Source organism: Haliotis asinina, chromosome 7 (genome assembly GCF_037392515.1).
Source record: "Haliotis asinina isolate JCU_RB_2024 chromosome 7, JCU_Hal_asi_v2, whole genome shotgun sequence".
NCBI classification, from domain to species: Eukaryota; Metazoa; Mollusca; class Gastropoda; order Lepetellida; family Haliotidae; genus Haliotis; species Haliotis asinina.
Genome location: NC_090286.1, coordinates 59,453,892 through 59,478,849, shown reverse-complemented (window position 1 = coordinate 59,478,849; position 24,958 = coordinate 59,453,892). Strand labels below are relative to the sequence as shown.

The window sequence follows — 24,958 nt, the reverse complement described above, 5'->3', positions numbered from 1 at the left end:
CAATTGTTGATTTAATCACCTATACTTGTTGTTTGTTAGTTTCGCACCTTGTTCTGTTAACTTTCCCCTTTGGAATTATACACTCAAGTTTACACAGGGAAGGTGATACCTTTAAAAATGTATTGATTTGTGAACTTAATTGGTTATTGGATCCAATAGGTAATTACAGCACATTCTTTGATGTATGTGGATTATCAAAATACATCAGATTTGGGTAAGATAATAAAAAAACTAATTTGAATGGAATATTAAAGAATATATGACCTCGGTTTAAATGGACGAAATAGTATTACATGTGAAAACAGTTCAAAATAAAGCTTGTTTTTAATACGGATACCTTTTCTGTTCAAAACATACATAAAGATAGATTGCACAATGCGACTTTTGTTTCTGGCCGTAACTGACTAGGTTAATCACCTGCACTGCGCGTTCAATGGTAACCAAGGTAAACTATCCTATCGCGTTTCGACAAATCGACTTCCGCGTTCAGGCCGGTGTACATTCAAATTCGTAACACCTAAAATATGTTGCTCTACTGGGTCAAGAAAAGACTTCAGAAATCACTAAATTTGGGGCTTTAAGACATATGACACGGCATCTGCTTAACATTCACCATCATAGTGTATTCAGATGCTTCTAACTAATCTCTTAATGATTTTATTATCAACTTTTTTCGTAAACATTGAGTGTCCCTTTTAGAAGCGGGTCTTGACGAATTTCTACTCATAACGCGGATATCCTGAGTTGCATTTAGAAGTTTTCAAAATGGCCACATGTAGTGGTGTTGTGTTACTTTTGATCCTGTTTATGACTGTCGAAGAGGTACTCAGTAGTCAGTATGTTTTCAGCGATCAAACAACACCAGCATTTAAAGACTATGAGATGTTTCAGGACATCTTCCCGCTAACCGCGGGAAACTTTTCCGACTTGGTGATTAAACGTCCTGATCCATGGATCGTCATCTTTCACACTGGGATGCTTGAGAGAAGCTGGAAGTCTATGGCCGTCAGCCTGAGGGGCGTGGTCTGGGTCGGCATGGTGGACCTCAACAACAACGAACAACTACTACAAGAAATTGTAAATAATAGTTTGTAATGATATTAATGTTGTATTGGGTTTAACAGTGTAATAAACCATTTTGCACATTAAGAAGGAACAATTAATGGGATTGGGAAGAGGTGACGTAGTAATGATATCACTGAAAAGTATATGACGTCACAGTTGTCACAGATTTAGAATTTTGGAAACTTCTGTGCTTTCAGGATATGTAGCTTTATGTGAAGTGATAGCAGTGGAGACAGCTAGTATACTAGTTTAATAAGATTGCTTCATCCAATATCTAACTGAATTATTATGTGGCAAGCATATTTCAAATCTTAATTAATATGCCTTCATTGACCAGACATAATGATCCAGCTCTTTAAATGACACTAATCTCTGAGCAAAACTTTATAAGACAATTCCCTACTCCACACATCACTTGCAGAATGATCCACTTGTCCTTCTAAGATTGGGTGTACTGGATTAAAGATTCTTGATAGTATTTACAGAGGTCCATTTAAGAAGTACTAATACTTGCCACAAACTGAGCTTGACACTCTATCTACAAAAGAACATGCAAAAGAAAACACCTGGAAACATAAAACGAAATTTGCCACAAAGTCCAGATGTTTTCATGTGATACAGTAAAAGTGTTTTAGACAACTTGCACTTTATACAAAAATATTATTTAGATTTTTCACAAATCTCCCAGAACAAAGAAATAATAGCAGATATTAAAGTAATGGTATGTTTAGATGCATAAATTTGTGTATTTTTTTTTTGGAATGTAATACGAACTGTTAAGCAAATTATCTACAATGGTGATTCAGATTTATCATCAGAAACCAGTAATTGAAGGATGTATAGCATGGGTGTGTATATGCTTTTTCTGTAGAGATACCAGGGGCAGAAACATTTTCATCCAAGTTTCAGTGGTCATATAACAAAATTTCAGGACAAAAGGAGGGGTGCACATCTCTATCAGTTGTAGGTTTGTAAAGGAATGATCTGATTTTGGGTAACAAGATTGGTTATTTTAAACATTTGAAGCAAGGTAGAATAGTCCTGTGGTTAAAGTGTTCAGTGGTCATGCCAGTTGTTTGAGTTCTATTCCCTACATGAGTACATTGTGGGATGTTTGTAACCCCAGATCCTTGATGCGATGTTGATTGAATATTACTGCTTAAACCCTTTTCACTTATAAAGCCGTTCAAAAAATAGCATTATCAAAGTAGTGATGTGACATTTACATAAGTCTGTGATTGGTGGTGTTGAATATCTGTGTAACAGCCAGACAGACAACCATGTGGTTCATACTTCCTTGGTTGAAATGGCACAACATGCCTCACTGATGGTTGCCAGTTCTAGGCTGTTTCCCGGGGTTTCACCAAAGAGGCAAACAGCAATGACGTGCATCGTTGTTTGCGTCCCCAGCAACTGACTCATGCTTTGGGATATAAATGAAAGTATTGTCTCACATGACTCTTATTAAATCAGATACAGACCAGGAAAAGGGATTTCAGGTGGTTTGTGTTAGAGACAGGGGTTACAATTTAGATGATTGACAGGAAGTCCAATTGTCATGTTAAAAGATATTTTGCATTTTGTTGTTATTGTTAATATGTGATGCTGAAAATGGGTCTCGAACACCATGACCTACTTGAACTGAACTTGCAAACAGTGCTGGGGCCCCTTTCACAAAGCTCTCGTAAGCCTAAGGTCTCGTAACTTTTCCCGTAGCATTCGTGCCTCCTATACTGTAACATAGGCAGTAGGAATGCTACGAGAAAAGTTACGAGACCTTAGGCTTACGAGAGTTTTGTGAAAGGGGCCCCTGGTTTGCCCAAGCCTAAAGTATCTCTTTCATTTTAATTTGCGAAAGAACACACACACACTTATTTTTATGCATAGAATTTTGTGGTATTATGACTTTGTAAATTGTCAGAAGGAGGTGAGCTTCAGTACCTTGGAGAAGTTACCAGCATTGCAGCAATACAGTGAAAGAGACTGTACTGCAATATCACATCAGGGAATGCTAGAAATGAGCTTCACACATTGAACCCAGGTGAGGAGCAAACTTCGGTAAGACCAGGAAAAGCATCAGCTAAGCCACTGCCCCTTACAGTATCATAGTACTGCAGCCATACTGAGCTCTTGAGCAAGAAATTGGGAAAGGTACCCGTTTTAAAAAGATGAGTCAATTTCAATCTCCTACGATGATTAAGAACTGCGTGCGTATAACTGTGTGATTAGCTCTTGTCAGTCTTTGAAAAGGAAATAGAAAAATGGTTTATTTTCAAATGCATGATAAAAAATGAAAATCTAATATAATGCCTGAGTTGTTAAATTGGAATTATGATTGATTTTGTCAGGGCATCAATATTTGATGTGCCTCAAGATCTATAAAACATTGGGAATTTTGCTAATTGCTCTTTCAAAAAGATTACAAAACATGTCAGTGATCCTTGAATGAATCTCTCTTTTTGATCGGTATGATTATCTCCAAGATTAAAATGATTGATACTTTTTAACCAATGGGAGAATTAGTAGCCCTTAGTCAATATGGATTTCTCACACCGGCATCTTGTGAAGGCCATCTTGGTGTCATCTACGGGTACAGTGCTGCATTGTAGCTTCATGCAGTAGTAACTCTCCCCCATCCTTCCCTGGTTTGGCACAGTGGAGTAGCCTACAGATTAAGGTGTTGCTTGTCATGTGCAAGACCCAGTTCCATGCTCCACATGGGTACAATGTGCAAAGCCATTTTGGTGTCCCCTGCTTGAATATTGCGGCTTAAAGCCATTCTCTCTCTCTCTCTCTCTCTCTCACTCATTCACTCATTCACTCACTCACTCACTCACCCTATCACTCTATCACTCATATACTCACACATTTATGACATTAGTCTGTTTTTCAGTCTGTTAATATGTACTGGTTAGCCAACACATCCAGTTTATTGACTTATAGAGAAAAATATTTTTCATTTTTGTGCTCATGAACAGCAAAACCTGAAGTTTTGAAACTTTGACATGGTGAAGAAAGAGACTCATGCTATCAACCTTCATTATGTGGCCATGATTTGTAAATACAGGAAAACAATTAAGTTTGACAGATATTTTGTCATTTTGTTGAAGACACCACAACCATGGCAGCACTTCAAGGCCATATGGGACCATAGTGGTTTGTTCGGGACGTTGGAATTCAGATTGTAATGAAGAAAGAAAAAGAAATATTACCAAATTTAGAAAGTTATCAAGAATCTTAATCAGAAACCACAAGCCAGAGAGACGGCTGCAAATGATGCAAGCCACAGGAGGTTAAAAGTTTAAAGAAAACTTGACATCAGAACTCACGTTTGGACACTACAGATGTTTTGCAAAACATCAGTATCAGATGTAAAAATGAAATGGATTTCAACCAATATATTTGCCTTTAAAGTTAGGTAACTATGACATTAAATGACACCATCCCCTATCAAGTTTAACAGATCACTGTATGCTGGAAATGGCCATGGATGTCTTCTCACAGTGTGGCCACTGGGACACAGTCTTAATCTACTTTGGTGCCATTTTGTTGTGTTCTTTAAGATTATATAATATCAACACAAGTGTAAATTCAGTCAGCTTCCTGCCTATAGCTGCAACAACCTCTTGATATCAATATCAGAACAAGTCACTAAATGCAATATGTGATGCCCATTTCTAGTGCCCCCCATCATTGTATTGTTGGAACATTGTTGAAAGTGGCGTAAACCATATCCACTCACTACGATCGATAGGTTTGATTTGTGTATGGATATCTAATACCTTCAGAACAGGATGATACGAAAGTCTACTTTATTCAAATGCATGTTGTGCCATGTTTTCAAAATGAGCAGTGGGGTAGCCTAGAGGTTAAATTATTTTTTCTTGTTCCCCAAAGTCATGGGTTCCTTTGTCCACATTGCAGTGTATGATGACAATTTCTGGTGTCCCCACCTCACTCACCATGTTCCTCTGCTGCACAAGGTCCACAGGGGGCCAGCTTTCAGTAGGAACCAGGGTGCTGTGTGGAGGTACAGACCCTTGAAGGTTTTGAGTTGAATAGACCTTTAGCAGCCCATGCTTGCCATAAAATGTGACTATGCTTGTGATAAGAGGCGACTAACAGGATCAGGTGGTCAGGCTCACTGACTTGCTTGACACATGTTATCTGTTCCCAATTGTGCAGGTCGAAGCTCATGCTGGATTGTCTGGTCCAGACTCGATTATTTACAGACTGCTGCCATATAACTGGAATATTGCCAAGTGCGGGGCAAAAGTAAACTCACTCACTCACTCACTCACTCACTCACTCATTGTGCTGAGTTATATACCTAGGACGAAACAGAAGCCTGTTATTATTGGCTTCACCAATTATTACATTTTAGAACGGCAAACTGTATTTGAGTAAGCAGCATGATGTATGTGAGTAACAGTGAAAGCAAATATATTCTATAATTGTTTCTGTTTTCCTCCATTGTTAATAGGAATCACTTTCTCACAATTTTTGCAGGGCTACAGTGCTGACAATGACAGCGATGCACGTGTGTACAAGCATGGCACCAAGAAAACAAAATTAAAATCTTGGCGTAGAGTTAGCGACCCTAACACTGCAAGATCAACGGCTGTCAGTTCCATCCCTGATACAACCTTGCAGCTGACCTCTGATGACCTTGAAGACTTCTTGATTGACAGTTACATGTCGAAGCCCTCTCGATTCCCTGCTGTCTTCATAACAGGTAGCAGCAACTGACTTTATATAAGTCCAGGTCGTTAATGCAGCTAATAATGAATGTGCGTTAGGTCAACTTGTGTCTGACCCGCTTAACGTGGAATGACCTGACCATGCTGTGAGATTGATGTCAGTGACACATGCTTGTCTCCAATTTCCTCCATGATGCAGCAGTTCTGCAGTGAGAACCTTCTTCTTTATCCTGCATTTCAAGTGAAATAGCAATGATTTCATCAAAGAAATATAACTGCTTTTTGTAATTTTCTGTATTTTCTGGCTATTTGAAAATAATTCTTAGTGTTTTAGCTTAGATTGAATTTTAAAATCTATTTATTACTTTAAATGGTTAGTATCAGGGACAGACATTGCCACTCATTCTTAAATCAGAGATAAATGAAGATCAAGAAGGAATAGTTGTTTTAACCCAGAATATAGATATTTCACAGAAACAGATTTGACTTGGTAGAGTAGAACATTCATGCCAAATGTGTGAGAACCCCTTGCTTTTGCAATATTGTCTGTCTCTGTATTTATTGTCAAGAGAGTTCAGTACAAACACGGGAAACAGTGACATATTGTACATAACTAATCTTCCAAACAAATTGTGTGATTTGTGCAAGACTTGATGTCTGTTTCTGAAAAAAAACCCTAGGCATTCCAGAAAGCCATGTCAGTATATTCCCTGGCACAATGACTGGCTTTCTGGAATGGTAGTCAGGTAGCTAGGAGATGTTGTGTGTGACAGATGTCTCAGAAGAGTTCATGTTGTGGCTTAAAGACATGAAGATCTTATATTATGGCTTAAAGACATAAGGATCTTATGTTGTTGATTAAAGACATGAACATCTTACATTGTGAATGATAGACATGAAAATCATATGTCTTTGGTTAAAGACATAAAAGCCTAAGACTGTGGGTTACAGGCATGACTATCTTATGTTGGTGGTGATAGACATGAAGATCTTATATTGTTGGTTAAAGCAGAGACCATATAATATGTTATCTGGTGAAAGACATGATGATCCTATGTTGTTGGTGATAGACATGAAGATCCTATGTTGTTGGCGAAAGCAGATCTTATGTTGTTGGTGAAAGCAGAGACCATATAATATGGTATCTGGTGAAAGGCATGATGGTCCTATGTTGTTGCCGAAAGCAGAGACCATATAATATGGTACCAAAGGAAAGGCATGAGGATCCTATGATGTTGATGATAGACATGAAGATCCAGTGTTGTGGGTGATAGTTTAGTGTTGCGCAATATATATTTGAATGTCAGATGATGTTATGAACCAGAGTAAGCAAGTGGTTGTGTTGGTGGAAGGGATGTAGTTAATATGGCAGTAGGATATGATAGTCCACCGACTGGTGCCAGAAGGAATACACCGAGTCATAATTTGGTTCACAAAGTCAATTTATGTACTGGCTAATTTGATATAGTAATTAAAGACGATTTATTGCATCCCAGGGGCTAGTGGCTGTCTTCTGGCAGTAACGCAGTGTTGAAACCGTTTCCAGGGAAGCTTATCTATTGACCTGTATGCTGTGCCCTGGTTGGCTGAAAGACGCCCTGTTGGTGTGCCATGTTGTATTGTCATTTCTGGCATGGAGCTGTTTCTGCAACTTGCAGTTCGAGTCAAACCTAAATACATTTGCACCCAGCCCATGGTTTGACAAGACAGAAAATTCTTATATTTATTATTATTATTTATTATTATAGGATGTTTCTATAGTGCACTTATTCATGCAACTATTACTTGCTCAAGGTGCTGGTATTTGTTTGCCTCAAGCATTGGATGTCGGTCATGCACTCACATCAGCCATGCACTCACATACTACATGTATCAGCCATGCACTCACATAGTACTTGTATCAGGCATGCACTCGCATAGTACTTGTAGCAGTCATGCACTCACATAGTACTTTTATCAACCATGCACTCACATAGCACTTGTATCAACCATGCACTCACATAGCACTTGTATCAACCATGCACTCACATAGCACTTGTATCAACCATGCACTCACATAGTACATGTATCAGCCATGCACTCACATAGCACTTGAATCAACCATGCACTCACATAGTACATGTATCAACCATGCACTCACATAGTACATGTATCAACCATGCACTCACATAGTACATGTATCAGCCGTGCTTACGTAGTACATTTATTAACCATGCAAACAACACTGTGCAGGGTGTTTTTTCTTCCTTCACCATAGAGGACCATGAAATTATGTCAGGTGGTATTTGCTCAGAGACACCTGCAGTGATATCTGATTTCTGTGCTGACAGTCTACATCTGAACAACTGTCTGATAGGAACACACAGTGCCTTTGAGGAAGTGGTCAAATGTTAAACATATGTTCTCCACAGAGAAAGTCAAATCCCAGATGTAACGTGTGGCAACCGTTTGTTGAGGTTGCAGTTGTGGAGAAAGTACAATCTGTTTGTATGTTGTCTTTTTTTAACATGCAGCCATGCATGAGAGAAACTGCAACAGAGCCGACTTTTTAGACAGCAGTTCCTCAAAATGTGTTGTAGCGGAACCCAGGGCTTGTGCTCCTGACACAAAGTGTTTTCCAGCATTAAGCCTGCCCAATGGTACGTTCGTGTTGCTGATTTCAGTCATGGCATATTTGCCTTTTGATTGACCTTGCAATTTTGATGAATTTTCCTGTTTAGCAATGTCTGTGTGCTTGTATTCCAGTGTATCGCTATGGTGATCACATGACTCAGTGCCCATTTTTGTGTTTTTTATACGTTTTTTTTCACGCTTTTTGACACTTTTCACACAGGTTGTGCAAACCATGTCCAATCGGCCCCACATGCCGTGTATGGTACAACAGTAAAATAGACTGAATTTCCCTGTCACAAATATTACCATTAAATCCAGGTGTCAAATTTCCAATTTTGTAGAGTATATAAAGTTACGTGTATTCTGCTGATTTCATCTACCATTGACAACAGTTTTAATAACAACCTGTTATAAACAGGAATAAATACATGTACCAAAACTAGGAAACAGAAGGACTACAGTTTATTGTGAATCAGATTTTGTGACAGCTTATCTCTTCATAATGAGATTCAGACATGTCACCAGGAGACTTTTTTCATGAAAGGTTTTGTCACCTGCAGACTAAAATAATTTACATTTGTGAAGTAGAACTCAGTTTATGTTTTCTCTTGCCCACTCACTGGTGTGTTGTTGATTTGGGGGCACAATCGATGTGCTTTACTATATGTTCTATGATCTGTGATTATCATATTACTTAATATGTGTTCTACATGACTGTGACAACAGCAGAAATATCCTGTGGCTATGCAGCAGAATGTTGGTTTATAGAATGCATCCTCTGAGTATCCTTCATTTGAAATATTGTTTTCTGGTAACAGGTTGTACATGAGGGGGCAGCCGTAGTGAACATATTACTTCTGTTTATTTAGTAGAAATTTCAAACTATTGTCAGATATATATCTCAACATATATGCACAGTTTTTTTTATATTATAACATATGAAATACTGACTTTGACCTTTGCTCTTTGATCATGAAATGTCTTGTGGTTTAGAGAGCAGATTTGCTTAATAGGTTTTAAATTTGGTAGGTAGTAATATTTTAGCAGTGTGTGTGCTGTGTACTCACTGTGTAGCTGAAGCTTCATGTGCTTGCTCCAGCCAATAATGATATTTTATTTTTTAAGGATGTCCTGTTGGTCAATGAGAGGATTACACATTCTCATTCCAACTGGCTCCTGCTGGTCATGCAGATGGCTCCACACTCTTATTTGAAGGAGGTCCTCTTGTTCATAGAGAAAAGGACACATTATTATCCCAACTGGCTACCTTTGATATGGGGCAGTGGTGTAGGCTAGTGGTTTAAACATCCACATGTTACTCTGAAGACCTGGGTTCGATTCCCAGATGGGTACAATGTGTGAAACCCAATTCTAGTGACATTGCTGGAATCCTGCTAAAAGCAGCATTAAACCTCACTCACTCACTCACTCACTCACTCACTCACTCACTCACTCTGCGGAGTTATATACCTAGGGTGAAACAGAAACCTGTTATTTTTGGCTCAGATTGATGTTGTAGATGGCTCCACATTCTCACTCCAAGTGGCTCATGTGGGCCACATAAAAGGCTCCATGCTCTTGCCATTTCATATCTACTTTTAGTTGCCATATGTTGCGATTATGCATGTCTTTATTTAAGGAGTGTGAGATTTTCTTCCTTATTTCTGCCTATTTAAAGCCTAATTAAGTACTGGCATTTCTTCAAGAAATGTTGGTGCAGTTCCTTTGACATTGCGCCATCAAAAGCTGATTGCGTTAATGTTTTGCTCCATAAGTTGCCACTAATGACTGTAACTGTTCCAGGGTGAGTGAGCCGAGCATATCCATTCAGTAAATATTGATTTACCCCAAATAGGAAACTGTCCATTTCTTAACATATCGATTCTCCATAAATAGGTTGTTGAGAGTTACTTCTGCAAAGATTATGCCATAACTTATGGACAGGGAAGGACGCCCATCAGGTGAAACATGTCTCCTCACATGACAGACAAATGGAATCAGGGACACCAGGTGTCAACTGTCAATCATGTATTGACCCACAGCATATGCAGACGTATTGTGGGGGAGCTTGTGCAACAACTGTCTGCCCTAACACAATCACATCTTCAGGAACAATGATTGACTTGGGTCTAGAAATCTGTATGTAAAAATGTTAGATGTTAACAGGGTTTGCAATACCTGCCTGCCAGACCACCATGGACGGGTTATTTTCAACACAAACTGCCAGATTCTCAAATTCACCTGCCAGACGGTAAGGTTAAAATTTAGACATGTAAATTAAAATATTAATCATATTTCAGGATAATAAGTCATTATTAATTCACTCTTAAACATAAATGATAAATTAATTATATTATGTAAATTAGCATTTTTTTGTGGGCAGGTAACCAGCCTTGTGGTCTGACTGAAGTTTTTGGGAGTTTCACACCCTAGTGGTAAACCAATAAACAGCAATAAAATACATTACAATTTTATTATAAAGTCGGTTTGCAAGTCAGCATCAATAACTGCTAAAGAATACAATGGCAGTACAAATCCAGTGATTGTACAAATACAATAAAATGTCGCAGTGTTGACGAAAGCAATTAATGTGATAATGATGTTATACACACATCAGCAGTGGCATTTAAAGCTTCCAAAACAGGACAGTGCTGTTTATTCAGGGTGTAAATACCCATATTCACAGACTGATTGTCTTCATGTAATGTGAGGTATTGTTTTATGGGGGGAAACTTGGATAGACCTGGTGGTGTACTCTTGCCTTTTGATAATTTGGGATTTCATTTCCATGGCATGTACATTTCCATTTCCAAATTTGACTTTGACTGAAATTGTTGGTAGTGCACTTTCCCAGAGCAGAACCTAAAACTGTTTACTATTTCTTCAACAAACTTGGCATATAGATCTTGTGGTCATCTGTTTTTTATGTCTGAATAAGATATTTTTCATTTCCATGGGAACAAGTTTGACTTAGACTGAAATTAGTGGTAGTGCTCTTTTCCAGAGCAGAACTTACAAAGATTCAATATTTTCTTCACCAAACTTGGCACAACATTGTCCTTCCACTTTTACAAACTACCACTACAAACACACAAAACATTTGACATAATCTTAACTAGTAGACATATTCATTGTTGGGGATGTTGATGTCTTCGTGTCTCATCTACAATACACATTCTGTTTATAAATCACAGCTGTGCAGAGTGGGTGCATGGTGCATTTGTTATTTTTTGTTGCAATGCACTGTCATACTATGAGCTTGTAACAGCAGAAATACCATGGCAACAGATTTCATACACAATTCAATTACACTGTATAAAAGGAGTTAATGGCATATTTGGTCTGTTGCTTACATACAATCTTAAAATAGGTTTATATTTATTTCATTCACCAAAATTGTATCACAAGTTATTGATGTTGCGTCAGCTCACCTATATTTACAATCACAGTCATATTACCTTATTAATGGATACATATATCATAAAACCAATTTTTTATTGAATTTTTATGATAAAACATGAATGATAGAACTGGCCATTTGAGGAAATATAACATTTATTCTGTTTTTTATGATCAAAAGCACTTTTCTCCACCTGTGCATTTATTGTCAGATGGCATGTGTAACTGTATGCTTTAAACATATCCACCTTTAACTGCTTTCTGTTTAATCTGGGACCTTCTTGTAAGCAGTCAAGGTTGAGCTGAGCTGTAGTACTTCAGTACATAGTTGTTTTTCAGTACAAAAAGTATGTAATATTCTTCTGATCAGACATCTTTGAGTACTTTGAAAAAGAAAATTAGTCATGAAGCCAAGGCTAACAGTGAGCAATGACTAAAAAGCAAGATTGAATAATATTTAGTACAATACATACATAGAATAAAGGGTATTCCTCCTGATCAAACATCTCATATTACACAGAATAATTATCATTCTTTCTGAATAACCATTTGTTAAATACTTAAATACTTTGAAAAACAAATACAATGTAGTCTTGATGCCAAACCTGAAGTAGAATATAGTTTGAAGGTAAAGTGATAGCAGCTGAACAGTTTGTGGGCAGACATAGATGGACTAAGGTGTCCTTGCCTAGGATAGAACCTTCGTAGATACAACAAACAAGAAGGCAGCCATACTGAAAGTGATTAGGCAGATATATTTAAGGAGTCATGCACTTTTTGTACTTAAAACTCATACAATCTTACTTATTTTGACCTTCAAAAACTTTACATCCACCAAAATATGCAGATTCTGCATTGTGATGTGTCTTCTGAAACCTGTGAAATTTTGAGTATCAAGTAATAGGACTGAACAGTGCTTATGAAATTCTGATCCAGTTTTAGACATGATGGCCTTGGTGACCATATTTAATATGTTATGTTATCCGAGACTGGCTTGTATCATTTTCAAGTGAAGTATTCATGCATCCATAGAACATGACTTCTTCAATACCGTATGTGGCATCTGCACATATGGCTCTTAAAAAAAATAACAACAGTGGCCACGTGTAGTAGTCATGTGTCCACATGACTGATGTGTTTTGATGGGCACTAAACTGCTGAGTTTGCAAAGTTGAATAATAGTTTTGAAGACTTTACTTTCCTTTGCATATGTTTTATTTCTGATGTGTGTCATCATGGTGAGTGTGTGAGTGAGTGAGTGAGTTTGGCTTTACACCACACTCAGCAATATTCCAGCTATATGGCAGTAGTCTAATTATAATCAAGTCTGGACCAGACAATCTAGTAATGACTTGTGCTGATCAAGTCAGCAAGTCTTACTACCCAATCCTGTTAGTTGCCTCTTACGACAAGTATGGGTTACTGAAGATCAATTCTATCCCAGATCTTCATATGCTGTCAAGAGATTGACAGTGTTGTAATTTTGATTTGGCTATATGAGATTAATTTGAACACAATAGTCCAAATAAAAATACAAGCTGTAGCCTATTATAATGTTTTGTCAAGAATAGAGTACTGCAGTGCTGTTATAAATGTCACCTACATGCAGGATAATGCTGCAGAACCAAGTCAGCTGATGACATCGGACCATTTAAAGGTCACATATACTCTAGTAAGGTACAAGTACAAAATTCCTGACATCGCTATAAATGAAACCGCGCCATTAAAACTACTCGTTTCGAGCTTTAATTAACTCCTGACCATAACTTACATATGACTGACTAATCTGATTAACTACTACCTCAAGAGACTACAGTCAACGAGCAAAATCAGCCACACTCTCTAGCCAACCGATCACATGAATCTTAACTGTTCCAGAGACCAGAACCAAACTAGAAAACAGATCCAGCGGAGTCAAGGGTACCTGGTTCCTTGCCATAAGATCAGCTCAAACAACTGACCACTGTTGAAGATTCATTTGTTTTTCTCAAGCCTGTTTGCCTTTAAAACCTTTGTCTTCCTTGTGGAGGCCGCCATAACAGTGCTGCTGAGCAGTTTGAAGCTAGGCGCTTTATAGAAACATCTGGTATCATGGATTTGATATAGATTCATAAAATGGTTGCACTTAGTGTGACTGTCCACATGACCATCCCCATCACACTTAGTGTGACTGTCCACATGACCGTCCCCATCGCATTTAGTGTGACTGTCCACACGACCGTCCCCATCGCACTTAGTGTGACTGTCCACACGACCGTCCCCATCACACTTAGTGTGACTGTCCACATGACCGTCCCCATCGCATTTAGTGTGACTGTCCACACGACCGTCCCCATCGCACTTAGTGTGACTGTCCACACGACCGTCCCCATCACACTTAGTGTGACTGTCCACACGACCATCCCCATCACACTTAGTGTGACTGTCCACATGACCGTCCCCATCACACTTAGTGTGACTGTCCACACGACCATCCATATCAGACTTAGTGTGACTCTCCACACGACCATCCCCATCACACTTAGTGTGACTGTCCACAAGACCATCCCCAAGGCACTTAGTGTGACTGTCCACATGACCGTCCCCATCGCACTTAGTGTGACTGTCCACACGACTGTCCCCATCACACTTAGTGTGACTGTCCACACGACCATCCCCATCACACTTAGTGTGACTGTCCACATGACCGTCCCCATCACACTTAGTGTGACTGTCCACACGACCATCCATATCAGACTTAGTGTGACTCTCCACACGACCATCCCCATCACACTTAGTGTGACTGTCCACAAGACCATCCCCAAGGCACTTAGTGTGACTGTCCACACGACCATCCCCATCACACTTAGTGTGACTGTCCACACGACTGTCCCCATCGCACTTTGTGAGACCCTCCACATTTCTGTCATACCCATGGATTATCAAGATGATAATTGAAACTAGATAAGATATAAGAACACAAAGTGGTGTGTCATATTTTGTCATCAGATTATCACTTTGGAATTGCCATTTGGTTATCTAGAATTGATGTCACATGTTTGATACCAATTATCTCTCATTGGATTTACACATAGGCTGGCAGTGATAAAATAAGTGACTGTGTAAGTTTAGTTTTGCGCTGCTGTCAGCAATATTTTACATAAATATTCTGTAAATAGTGGAGTTTGGGCCAAACAATCCAGTGATCAACAGCATGAGCATTGATCTACACAACTGGGATGTGGTGACGTGTCAAAGGAGTCAGTGAGCCTGACCACTCGATCCCATTAGTCGTGTCTTATGACAAGCATGCGTTACTGAAATCTTCACTGGTCATGATAAGATGGCAGTACCAGTGATGATACGGATGACTATATAAGTCAAGATACCATGAAAATGAACCTGTTAAGAACGTAGAATTTATGTCAGCTGTAGAGTGGTAGCAGGTTGCCATTGAAAGGATTCCTGTTGATGTATGTTTGTGACAATCAATTCCCCCATTACCCCGTCTCAAAGCACAGCTGTCGCATAGCTTTATAATGTAAACACATACTTAACGATTATATCCCTGTGCTGCCGAGAAATAAATCTTGTTATGCACAGCTTACAATAGAAGAATGTCTTTTATCATTCCAGCCCTTTTTACAGTGCTGAAAATGTAATAATAACAGGTATGTGGTGATTGTGTAGTGCTGTGAAGTATTGTACAGATCTGCACATTGAGCCTGTGCAGGTCGACCTGAGAAACACTATATTGTATTATGAATAGGGGAGCAGTTGTACTTACTGGGAGCAGTATGCAATATTTTCTTTATACATTATGGATCCGGAGATCATATGTGTATATAGTACATTTGCTGATGTCCCAACGTCTTACATGTAATCATCTGTGCGCAGATGTGCAGAGTTAACTCACGTCTGCAGCTGGCAATAAAATATAATTCTGGAGTCATCAGAAAATGAATATAGATCTTGTGACAGTGGTTTGAAAGGTATTCAAGTTTGAAATATTCATGAAATGGGAAATATAGATGTTGAAATAAAAGTTTAATGATCTTATTCACTACTTGAGGAATCCACAAGATTCAGGATAAAGTGAAATGATGTTATGTTAGCCATGTTCATCTAGTGGCACAGTTTTGTTGGATGGAATATGTTATACAGTCTTGATTGCAGGTTGAAATTAAATTTAGCAAGTCAGTTTGAAGTCAATTTCATTGGCTTATTAAAACAAAAGGGGACAAATATCAATATTTGTGCTTCATTAGCAGCCTGCTGGAGTGGTGTCCAAGATATAACTGATTTCCTCTGAGGGGCAGGCTCGGAGAGTGGTCCTGCTTCCTCTCTGCAATGTGCGGATGTCAACAACTTTTTTGTTCAGTGCTGAACAAGATATTGCATCACTGCAGGGCTGCGATCTATCTCGGGGTGTCACAGAGCTACGAATTATCACTTATTTGAAAGCAGGCTCATGATTGGATCAATAATGTTTTTGTTTGTCTCTTTTTCAGAAGAGAAGGAATCTTCAGCCATGATGAAAGCTCTGTCACTTCGCTTCCAAAAATACTTCAGTTTCGGCAGGATTGTACAGCCATCTGCTTCAGGTCTTCGTGGTCTTGGAATGGAAAAGTTTTACAAGGACATGCCTACTCTGCTCGTTCTCATGGCCAGTGGGGGCGAGAGTATGGAATCCCCACAATTCAATGCCATACCCTTTGATAAGAAAGCAATGGGAGAATTTAACTATCCCAACATTTTAGCGTTTTTGTTTTCTGTTAATCGTGAGTTCCGTCACCTCATACCAGGGGACAATGGGTCTGATCGGAGGGAGACAGTTGAAATGGACGATGTTGTGGAGATTGAATCACTGAGGTTTGATGTTAAGGGCCTCCATCACTCAACAGAGAGCAAAAAGGTTCTTTATGAGGAAGTCAGTGACTTGCAGATGGAAGAGACCATTCAGAAAAGAATACCTGATGAATTGTAGAGCACAAGATCTGAGGCAGCATATTGTATTATCTGATATAATCCCTTTGTACTGTTTATGGCTATACCATGTGCATAACAACAACTAAAATGTCTACACATGATGTTATCCAGATGACAACACTGGCTATAATATAGAATGCCTGTTATAATATGTGGGTATGATGTGACAGCCTTGATATGTTGGTATGGATTTAAGAGCTATAACATTTGGGTATGATGTAACAGCCTTCATATATTGGTATGGATTTAAGAGCTGTAACATCTGGGTGTGATGTAACAGCCTTCTTATGTTGGTATGGATTTAAGAGCTGTAACATCTGGGTGTGATGTAACAGCCTTCTTATGTTGGTATGGATTTAAGAGCTGTAACATCTGGGTGTGATGTAACAGCCTTCTTATGTTGGTATGGATTTAAGAGCTGTAACATCTGGGTGTGATGTAACAGCCTTCTTATGTTGGTATGGATTTAAGAGCTATAATATCTGGGTATAATGTGACAGCTTTGATATGTTGGTATGGTTTTAAGAGCTATAATATTTGGGTAAAATGTGACAGCTTTGATATGTTGGTATGGTTTTAAGACAGCTTTGATATGTTGGTATGGTTTTAAGAGCTATAATATCTGGGTGTGAAGTGACAACTATTAGATGTTGGTATGGTTTTAAGAGCTGCAGTGGTTATAGTGTCTGTCTGAAAATCAGAAGGTCCGTGGATTCGAGTGCCTGTCGCATCATAAAAAAACATGCATTAAAATATGGTACTTGTTGGTCCCTGTCTGGTGCTCAACATTAATGGGTACAACAAGGACTGGTCAGATCGGAGTCAGTATAATGTGTCTGAGGTGGGTATCCTTGCCTAGCTGCTGCATAGTATCTCACTGAGCTGGCACTTGAAACCCAACTTAAGTCTTGGTCAGGCAGGTCGTCATGTGAGTAAAATATTCTCAGGTAAGACGTTAAACCCTATTTCACCTAAGCTCACATTGAAGAGCTATGATATCTCGGTATGATGCCGTAGCCGTGGAATGACTGCAGAGGACCTCTGGCTGTCACGATGAATAAGAGACATCATTGTGGGTTTCCACGATGTTCACATTATGTTTCAATCTCATGAATTTTTCCTTTTATTTCATCCTCTGAAACTGCAAATTTTGATGAAGAGTAAGGCATGTTTATTTTGATATTAATAAAAAATGAAGCTCAAGCCAATCTCATAAGAAAACAGCATCGTGAAACTGAATCTCTTTGTGCTGGCAATTCATTAATATTTATTGAATTAAACATGGATCATACAAAGTTGAGTATTACAAATCAAACTTTAATGTGCTGTGAAGACTTTGATCTGAAAAGAATAATCCACAAGGGACCAATTACTACAAACAATTTTGCATGATTTCCAAGTTCTGTATGCTGAATGTGATGTGCTCCTATGTCAGAGTATCAGGTAGTCAACTCTGAAGGGTAAGTCCTCAGCTGTCTTTCAGCTGCTCACAGCATCAAATATGGTAAAAAAAAACCAAATATGATTATTAATCTAGCATCTCAATGACTCACCAGATATTGTCATAAAATCAATTTCCTTTAGCTTGCCATCAGATCTGCTTTGTAATGCTGCCTGAGGTTTATTCAGTGTTAATCATCTGCACATGAGTACACCTTTGTTTTATCTATTTTTGGACAAGTGCATATATTTACTTTCGTCTGAAGGCAAAAACCTGATTGTTTGTCTTACTTAAGTGAACTGAGTTCTCTGCTCTATTATTCTAGTGTTTGGGTTATGATGCTCAGCAGGCTTGTCCAAGGTCATGTGCTTTCCATACCAGACTGGTGTTGGTTGTAGTAACACGAGACTTGTGTCAGTTAAGGAAATACCAGACTTGAGTTAATTTAAGTAATACCAGACTGATGTTGGAACAAGTAATACCAGACTGATATTGGTTGAGGTAATACCAGACTGATGTTGGATAAAGTAAATACCGGAGTGATGTTGGTAGAGGTAATACCAGACTGATGTTGGTTGAGGTAATACCAGACTGATGTTGGATGAAGTAATACCAGACTGATGTTGGATGAGGTAATACCAGACTGATGTTGGTTGAGGTAATACCAGACTGATGTTGGTTGTTGTAATACCAGACTGATGTTGGTTGTGGTAATACCAGACTGATGTTGGTTGAGGTAATACCAGACTGATGTTGGTTGTGGTAATACCAGACTGATGTTGGTTGTGGTAACACTAGACTTGTGTCAGTTAAGGAAATACCAGACTTGAGTTAATTTAAGTAACACCAGACTGATGTTGGAACAAGTAATACCAGACTGATATTGGTTGAGGTAATACCAGACTGATGTTGGATAAAGTAAATACCGGAGTGATGTTGGTAGAGGTAATACCAGACTGATGTTGGTTGAGGTAATACCAGACTGATGTTGGATGAAGTAATACCAGACTGATGTTGGTTGTGGTAATACCAGACTGATGTTGGTTGTGGTAATACGAGACTGATGTTGGTTGAGGTAATAAGAGACTGATGTTGGTTGTGGTAATACCAGACTGATGTTGGTTGTGGTAATACCAGACTGATGTTGGTTGTGGTAATACCAGACTGATGTTGGATGAAGTAATACCAGACTGATGTTGGTTGAGGTAATACCAGACTGATGTTGGTTGAGGTAATACCAGACTGATGTTGGTTGAGGTAATACCAGACTGATGTTGGTTGAGGTAATACCAGACTGATGTTGGTTGTGGTAATACGAGACTGATGTTGGTTGTGGTAATACCAGACTGATGTTGGTTGAGGTAATACCAGACTGATGTTGGTTGTGGTAATACCAGACTGGTTGAAAAAACACCAGACTGAAAAGTAATGTCACATTTTTGACAGAGTGAAAGTGGTTTTAGTTAATTAATATAAACATAATGTAATGAGGATAGCTTACAGCAAATTGTGAGTTGTCCTCCACAGCTACCACATTTCCTGTAGCCTTACCCATACAGGTGAAGGTTAGAATATTGGCCTTCAGTAACCCTGGCTTGTTGTAAGAGGCAACTAACAGGATCGGGTGGTCAGGCTCGCTGACATGCTTGACACATGTCATTGGTTCCCAACTGACTGATGCTCATTCTGTTGATCATTCATATTGTCTAGTCCAGACTCAGTTATTTAGAGAATGCCTCCATGTTGCTGGAATATAACTGAGTGCAGCGTAAAATTAAACTCACTCACTCACTCTCCTGTAACCAGGTTAAAGACCTAATGTAAACAATGGTATGCTAAATCAGAACTACAGTTCAACAACTCTGATAATATACTTGACGTGACTAATCATCCTTATCTTTTGATACAAATCTGAAAATTAGTTCCTGCCTGCTTCAGATAACGTGGTAATGATGTTTTTAAGGTTTCACTTAGCCTTCATGTTTGACTGGCATCATTCAATACACTTAATGTAGCCACGTCCTGCCTTCCTATTGTGTAATCTTTGTGGCGTTGTAATCTTTGTGGCGTTGTGGACTTGTGGTATTTGTAAATAGAGACAGGCCACATGCTGGTGGGAATCTGGACATGAGTTAATGTCCATTTAGGATAGACTTTGTGTCTGAGTATGGTTTTACACCGCTTGTAGCAGTATTCCAGCAGTATTCACAGCAAGGGACACCAGTAATGGGCTTCACACATTGTATCCATGTGAGGGATCAAACCCGGGTCTTTGGTGTAATGAGCTAATGCTCCGACCACTGGACTACCCCACTGCCCCCATTTAGGACTAATATCTGCCAGCACTCCTTAACTTCTTCATCTGATATTTGATGGCTGTCCCTTAACTTCTTCGTCTCATATTTAATAGCACTCCTTAATTTCCTCGTCTGATATTTGACGGAAATCCTTAATTTGCTCGTCTGATATTTGATGGCACTCCCCAACTTCCTAGGCAGAAACTGCAGCATTGTGACAGTATTCATGAGGTATGCAGTTGTTGTTTTTCAGCACACACCAGTACACCAGCTCCATGACAGCCTGTAAATATTCAAATCTAAATCAGACAATCTTGTGATTGATGTTGTGAGCAACAGTTAATCAAGTCAGAAAGCATGAACACCTAATCCATTAAGCCACCTCGTATGACATGCATCAGAAGTACGATATACTGGTGAAAGTTCAAACAGTAATCAGGTAACTGGTCTGCAATATTCATGAGGCATGCCTGTGATTGATATCACAAGCAATCTTGTTCAGTGCATGACTGGCTTATCCTTTGTTTATATCACTTGTGGAAACATGATGTACTCTTGGGAGTTTTGTTGCTCCACAACACAACAGCAAGGTGGATAGTACAACACTGGCATTACTCTGGACCATGTGGGCTGGCACTGAGTCAGTAATGTGTCTGCATCGAATCCATGCTACACAACAGCATGATGGATAGTACAACACTGACATTACTTTGGCTGGGTCACAGCATGATGGATAGTACAACACTGACATTACTTTGGCTGGGTCACAGCATGATGGATAGTACAACCCTGGCATTACTTTGGCTGGGCCACAGCATGATGGATAGTACAACACTGGCATTACTTTGGCTGGACCACAGCATGATGGATAGCACAGCACTGGCATTACTTTGACTGGACCACAGCATGATGGATAGTACAACACTGACATTACACCAGAACATTTCACCTCCCCAAAGGTGCAGCATGTTTTGTTGAGACGTTTCTAGGAACAGGAACATGTTTTTGTTTGGATGCAAGATATGTTTTCAGTTGCTGGTTAATTTACTGATGCTTTTGAAATGTTAATTGTTTCTAAACTCATATTCAGTATGCTGCTATCTTTGTGTGTCTGTCTACTAAAGGTGATGGCATCAACTAACTCCCATCTTGGGCAAGTGTTCAAATGCACATACACCAGGAGCACATTTACATACTTCAAACAGTTTTCTTCCTGTGGTGCATGATGTTGAATTAGCATGTTTATTTTGAATGAGTTGGGAGACATATCTGCGTTGTGTTGACGCAAGATAGGTTTGACAAATGTGCCGTTACATCTGATTCAGCATCAGTGGACTGTATCTGTGGTATTCACAGGCAGTGATTGAAGGGAATATTATTCCGTATGTACCAACTTGTTCTCTGATTGCATTCCTGAATGCCATGGTTGTCTGGCATCAGTCACCAGGACCTGTTCCCATGCCAACACAGTATTAATGAAAACATCTCTGTATGTTTCCCATGAAGCAAGTGGTACAATGAAATGAACTGGTGATACAAAGATATGCAGCATAATATATATTTTATGTGTAACAATAGATATCTGACAACAGAAGCATATTTAAAAATGCAAATGTTTACAGAGATCTGTGTTAATACAGAAACATGACAGTATACAGGCATGTGACAATGCAGAGAGTTGTGACAATGGATGTTACAAAACAAAGCTAAGGACAATATAGATAAGACAGAGATAGGCGACAATGCAGAAATGAGTGAAAATAGAGAGGCCTGTCACAGTATAGACAATACAGAGATAATACAGAGATGTGACAGTATGGAGACTGAAAGCAAACAAGAGATCTGATAGTAGAGATAGTGGTATATCACAATACAGATATATGTTTGACCTCCATCTACGTCTTCACAAAATATATTCTTACGTATTTCTACTGCCTGCATATATTACTGTATATATATTCCTCTTTTGAATGCAGAGTCCTGATGTCAGTAAGTGACAGATCCAAACTAAGCCATGGCCTTGATCCACTTGCTGTGACAGCATTTAGTTCCCCATGGTGCATGCAGTAGATACCACAGATACTGGCTTATGGTAGTTTTTGTTTCATCATGTTTGTTGTTGATTTTTTGCTGATATCTATTTTGACTGATTCTTTCGTAAAATATCCGACATAGCTTATGACAGGGTTTGAAAGGTTGTCTGGGCAGTTTTCTTCCTGTGAAATAGAACTAGTGATATCCTTAACCTCTTTCGAAAACTGCTTTCAAGATTTTAGTAGTCCTTCACTCAACGGAGATAATATGGGGCATGATCTTTATTACTGACATTATATTTACATGATGTGTGTTGACATAATTATGTTGATATCTGATGAGAAGCGAGAGAAAGTGATTGAGGTTCTCTTTCTGGAAATGATTAAGGACACACAATGATACAGTGAAAGTCCTTGGAATTTCTGCCTGATAAGGAAGCAACACAATAACAAAACAGAGTTACAGTATGCTCAAAGTAGGGCTGTGTACTGGCAACAAAAGTGTAGATAATGATATAGGTGTCTGTTTTGCGATATGTATTGCGATATTTGGGGACCTTAAGTATTTGACAGTGAGTGACACAAATTGTGCATGTCAATCCTGTTTTCTACTTGAGAAGTCCTTAAACATGTATGTTATGGTTCTGATAACAGCAATCCCAAAATGTCAGAGATACTATTTCCTTTTTATACAATTTATGGTATTACAGTATGCAGTGTTGTCATTGAATAATGAATGAAATAATCTGTTGTGAATAAAAGTATATGTAGATTTTAATTGAAACCATAAAGATTATAACAAAAACTTTGTTTTTTACCCAATATACCGGTTCTCAACAAAAAATATTGCAATACCTGTCGTTTAAAAAACATATTGCAATATACTGGTATACCAGTAAAACAGTGCAGACCTAGCTCAAAGTGTCAGTCATTTTCTATTTCATACTAGGCCACACCAATTTTATCTTTTCATTTTTGATCCGCCAGTTATATTTTTTCAAGAAAAAGAAAAGAAAAATTAAACAAACTGTCCCCACTCGAAAAATATAATCCAAATGTTAAGTTAATCACAGTGAGACTTCGAGTAAGTAAGACAGTTTGTTAGACACTAAAACACTGGTATTTGTTCTCAGATACTTTAAACTGAATTATCTAATAATATCTGTGTTATAAGTAAGTGCTTCGAGCACCTTAGCGAGTACGTGCTTGAAAGGCAATGCCTTTGAAAAACTCATATGGGTTTTTTCTTTGGCTGATGAGTTTTCTTACTTCTACTTGCCTTAAGGTTTTTTGAGGACAAGAATCTGTAAAACAAGAATAAAATTGGTCTGGCCTTATAGAGTAAAAACTGATAGGTGTAAAGTTGGTCTAGTGACAATAAGTTATTTAAATGAATATCAGTGAGGTTATGTGTCTAAATGAAAAATAGATTTTTAAGTATACTTTTGTTTTGGTGATCGTGCACCTAAACTCATAAGGGATTAAGATTCACATGAGAAACAGCTATATCTCTTATATATCTGAGTGTAAAGTTTGGGGATCAAGTTTTGTCCTCTTGTTACTCTTGGAACACATTTCCTTTTTTGTGTATTTTGTAGTGCTAAGAAGTGCTAATTTTCTTAATTCATAATTGGCTGTTCAACTTGTAAAGCGATTACATCACACATCATATGTAGCATCTCTGTATGATATGTCTGCATAGGGAATGTGTGGTGATTGTTGTGTATGTATGTATACCTAGCTTTGCTGTGAATATTTAGACTGGAAAGATGGGATTACATATTTTTTTACTTTTGTATAGAGTTTGTTTACATTTGATGTCTATATTGAATTGTTTTTTTAAAAATAAAGTGTCATAAACAATCATTTGTTGAATTTTAGTTTATACTTTTGAAACAATCAGCAGGTAAAAGTTGTGTCTTCCACCATTGTTTTATTTTTATAGTCCATTCAGTGTTTAATAGCTGTGAAATGTTCCAGATCAGAATCCATAATTGTCGTAAAAAGCAAGCAACATTATCGAGTGGTCAGACTCTCTGACTTGTTTGACAGATGTTGTTATATATGAATTTGTTTTGACTGATGCTCATGCTGTTGGTGACTGGATTGCCCAGACCGCTACCATAGGGCACGGAATATTACAGAGTATTGCATTAAACAACAAAAAACAAATGAATGTTGCTGTCAGGGCAGCAAGACACATGCCGAGCCATATGACACATTTTAACCAATGAATACTGATTAATTGCTTGTCATAAGAGGCAACTATTAGGATCATGTGGTCAGATCATTGTATCTCAGTTGTGTGGATCGATGCTCATGCTGTTGATCACTGGATTGTCTGGTTCAGACTTGAATATTTACAGAATGCAGCCATAAAGCTGGGACGTTACTGAGTCTGGCAAAATACAACAAACAACAACAGTTTCACAGTTGTATGTT

The 24,958-nt window shown here is 38.5% G+C and overlaps 1 protein-coding gene across 1 annotated transcript; it reads left to right on the top strand.

Moving 5' to 3' along the window:
- The first annotated feature begins 731 nt into the window (after positions 1-731).
- LOC137290699 (uncharacterized) lies at positions 732-22,177 on the top strand. Its single transcript, XM_067821781.1, has 3 exons — positions 732-1,077; positions 5,575-5,800; positions 16,268-22,177. The coding sequence occupies exons 1-3, from the start codon at positions 766-768 to the stop codon at positions 16,741-16,743; spliced, it is 1,014 nt and encodes a 337-aa protein (XP_067677882.1). The 5' UTR covers positions 732-765; the 3' UTR covers positions 16,744-22,177.
- The last annotated feature ends 2,781 nt before the right edge of the window (positions 22,178-24,958 follow it).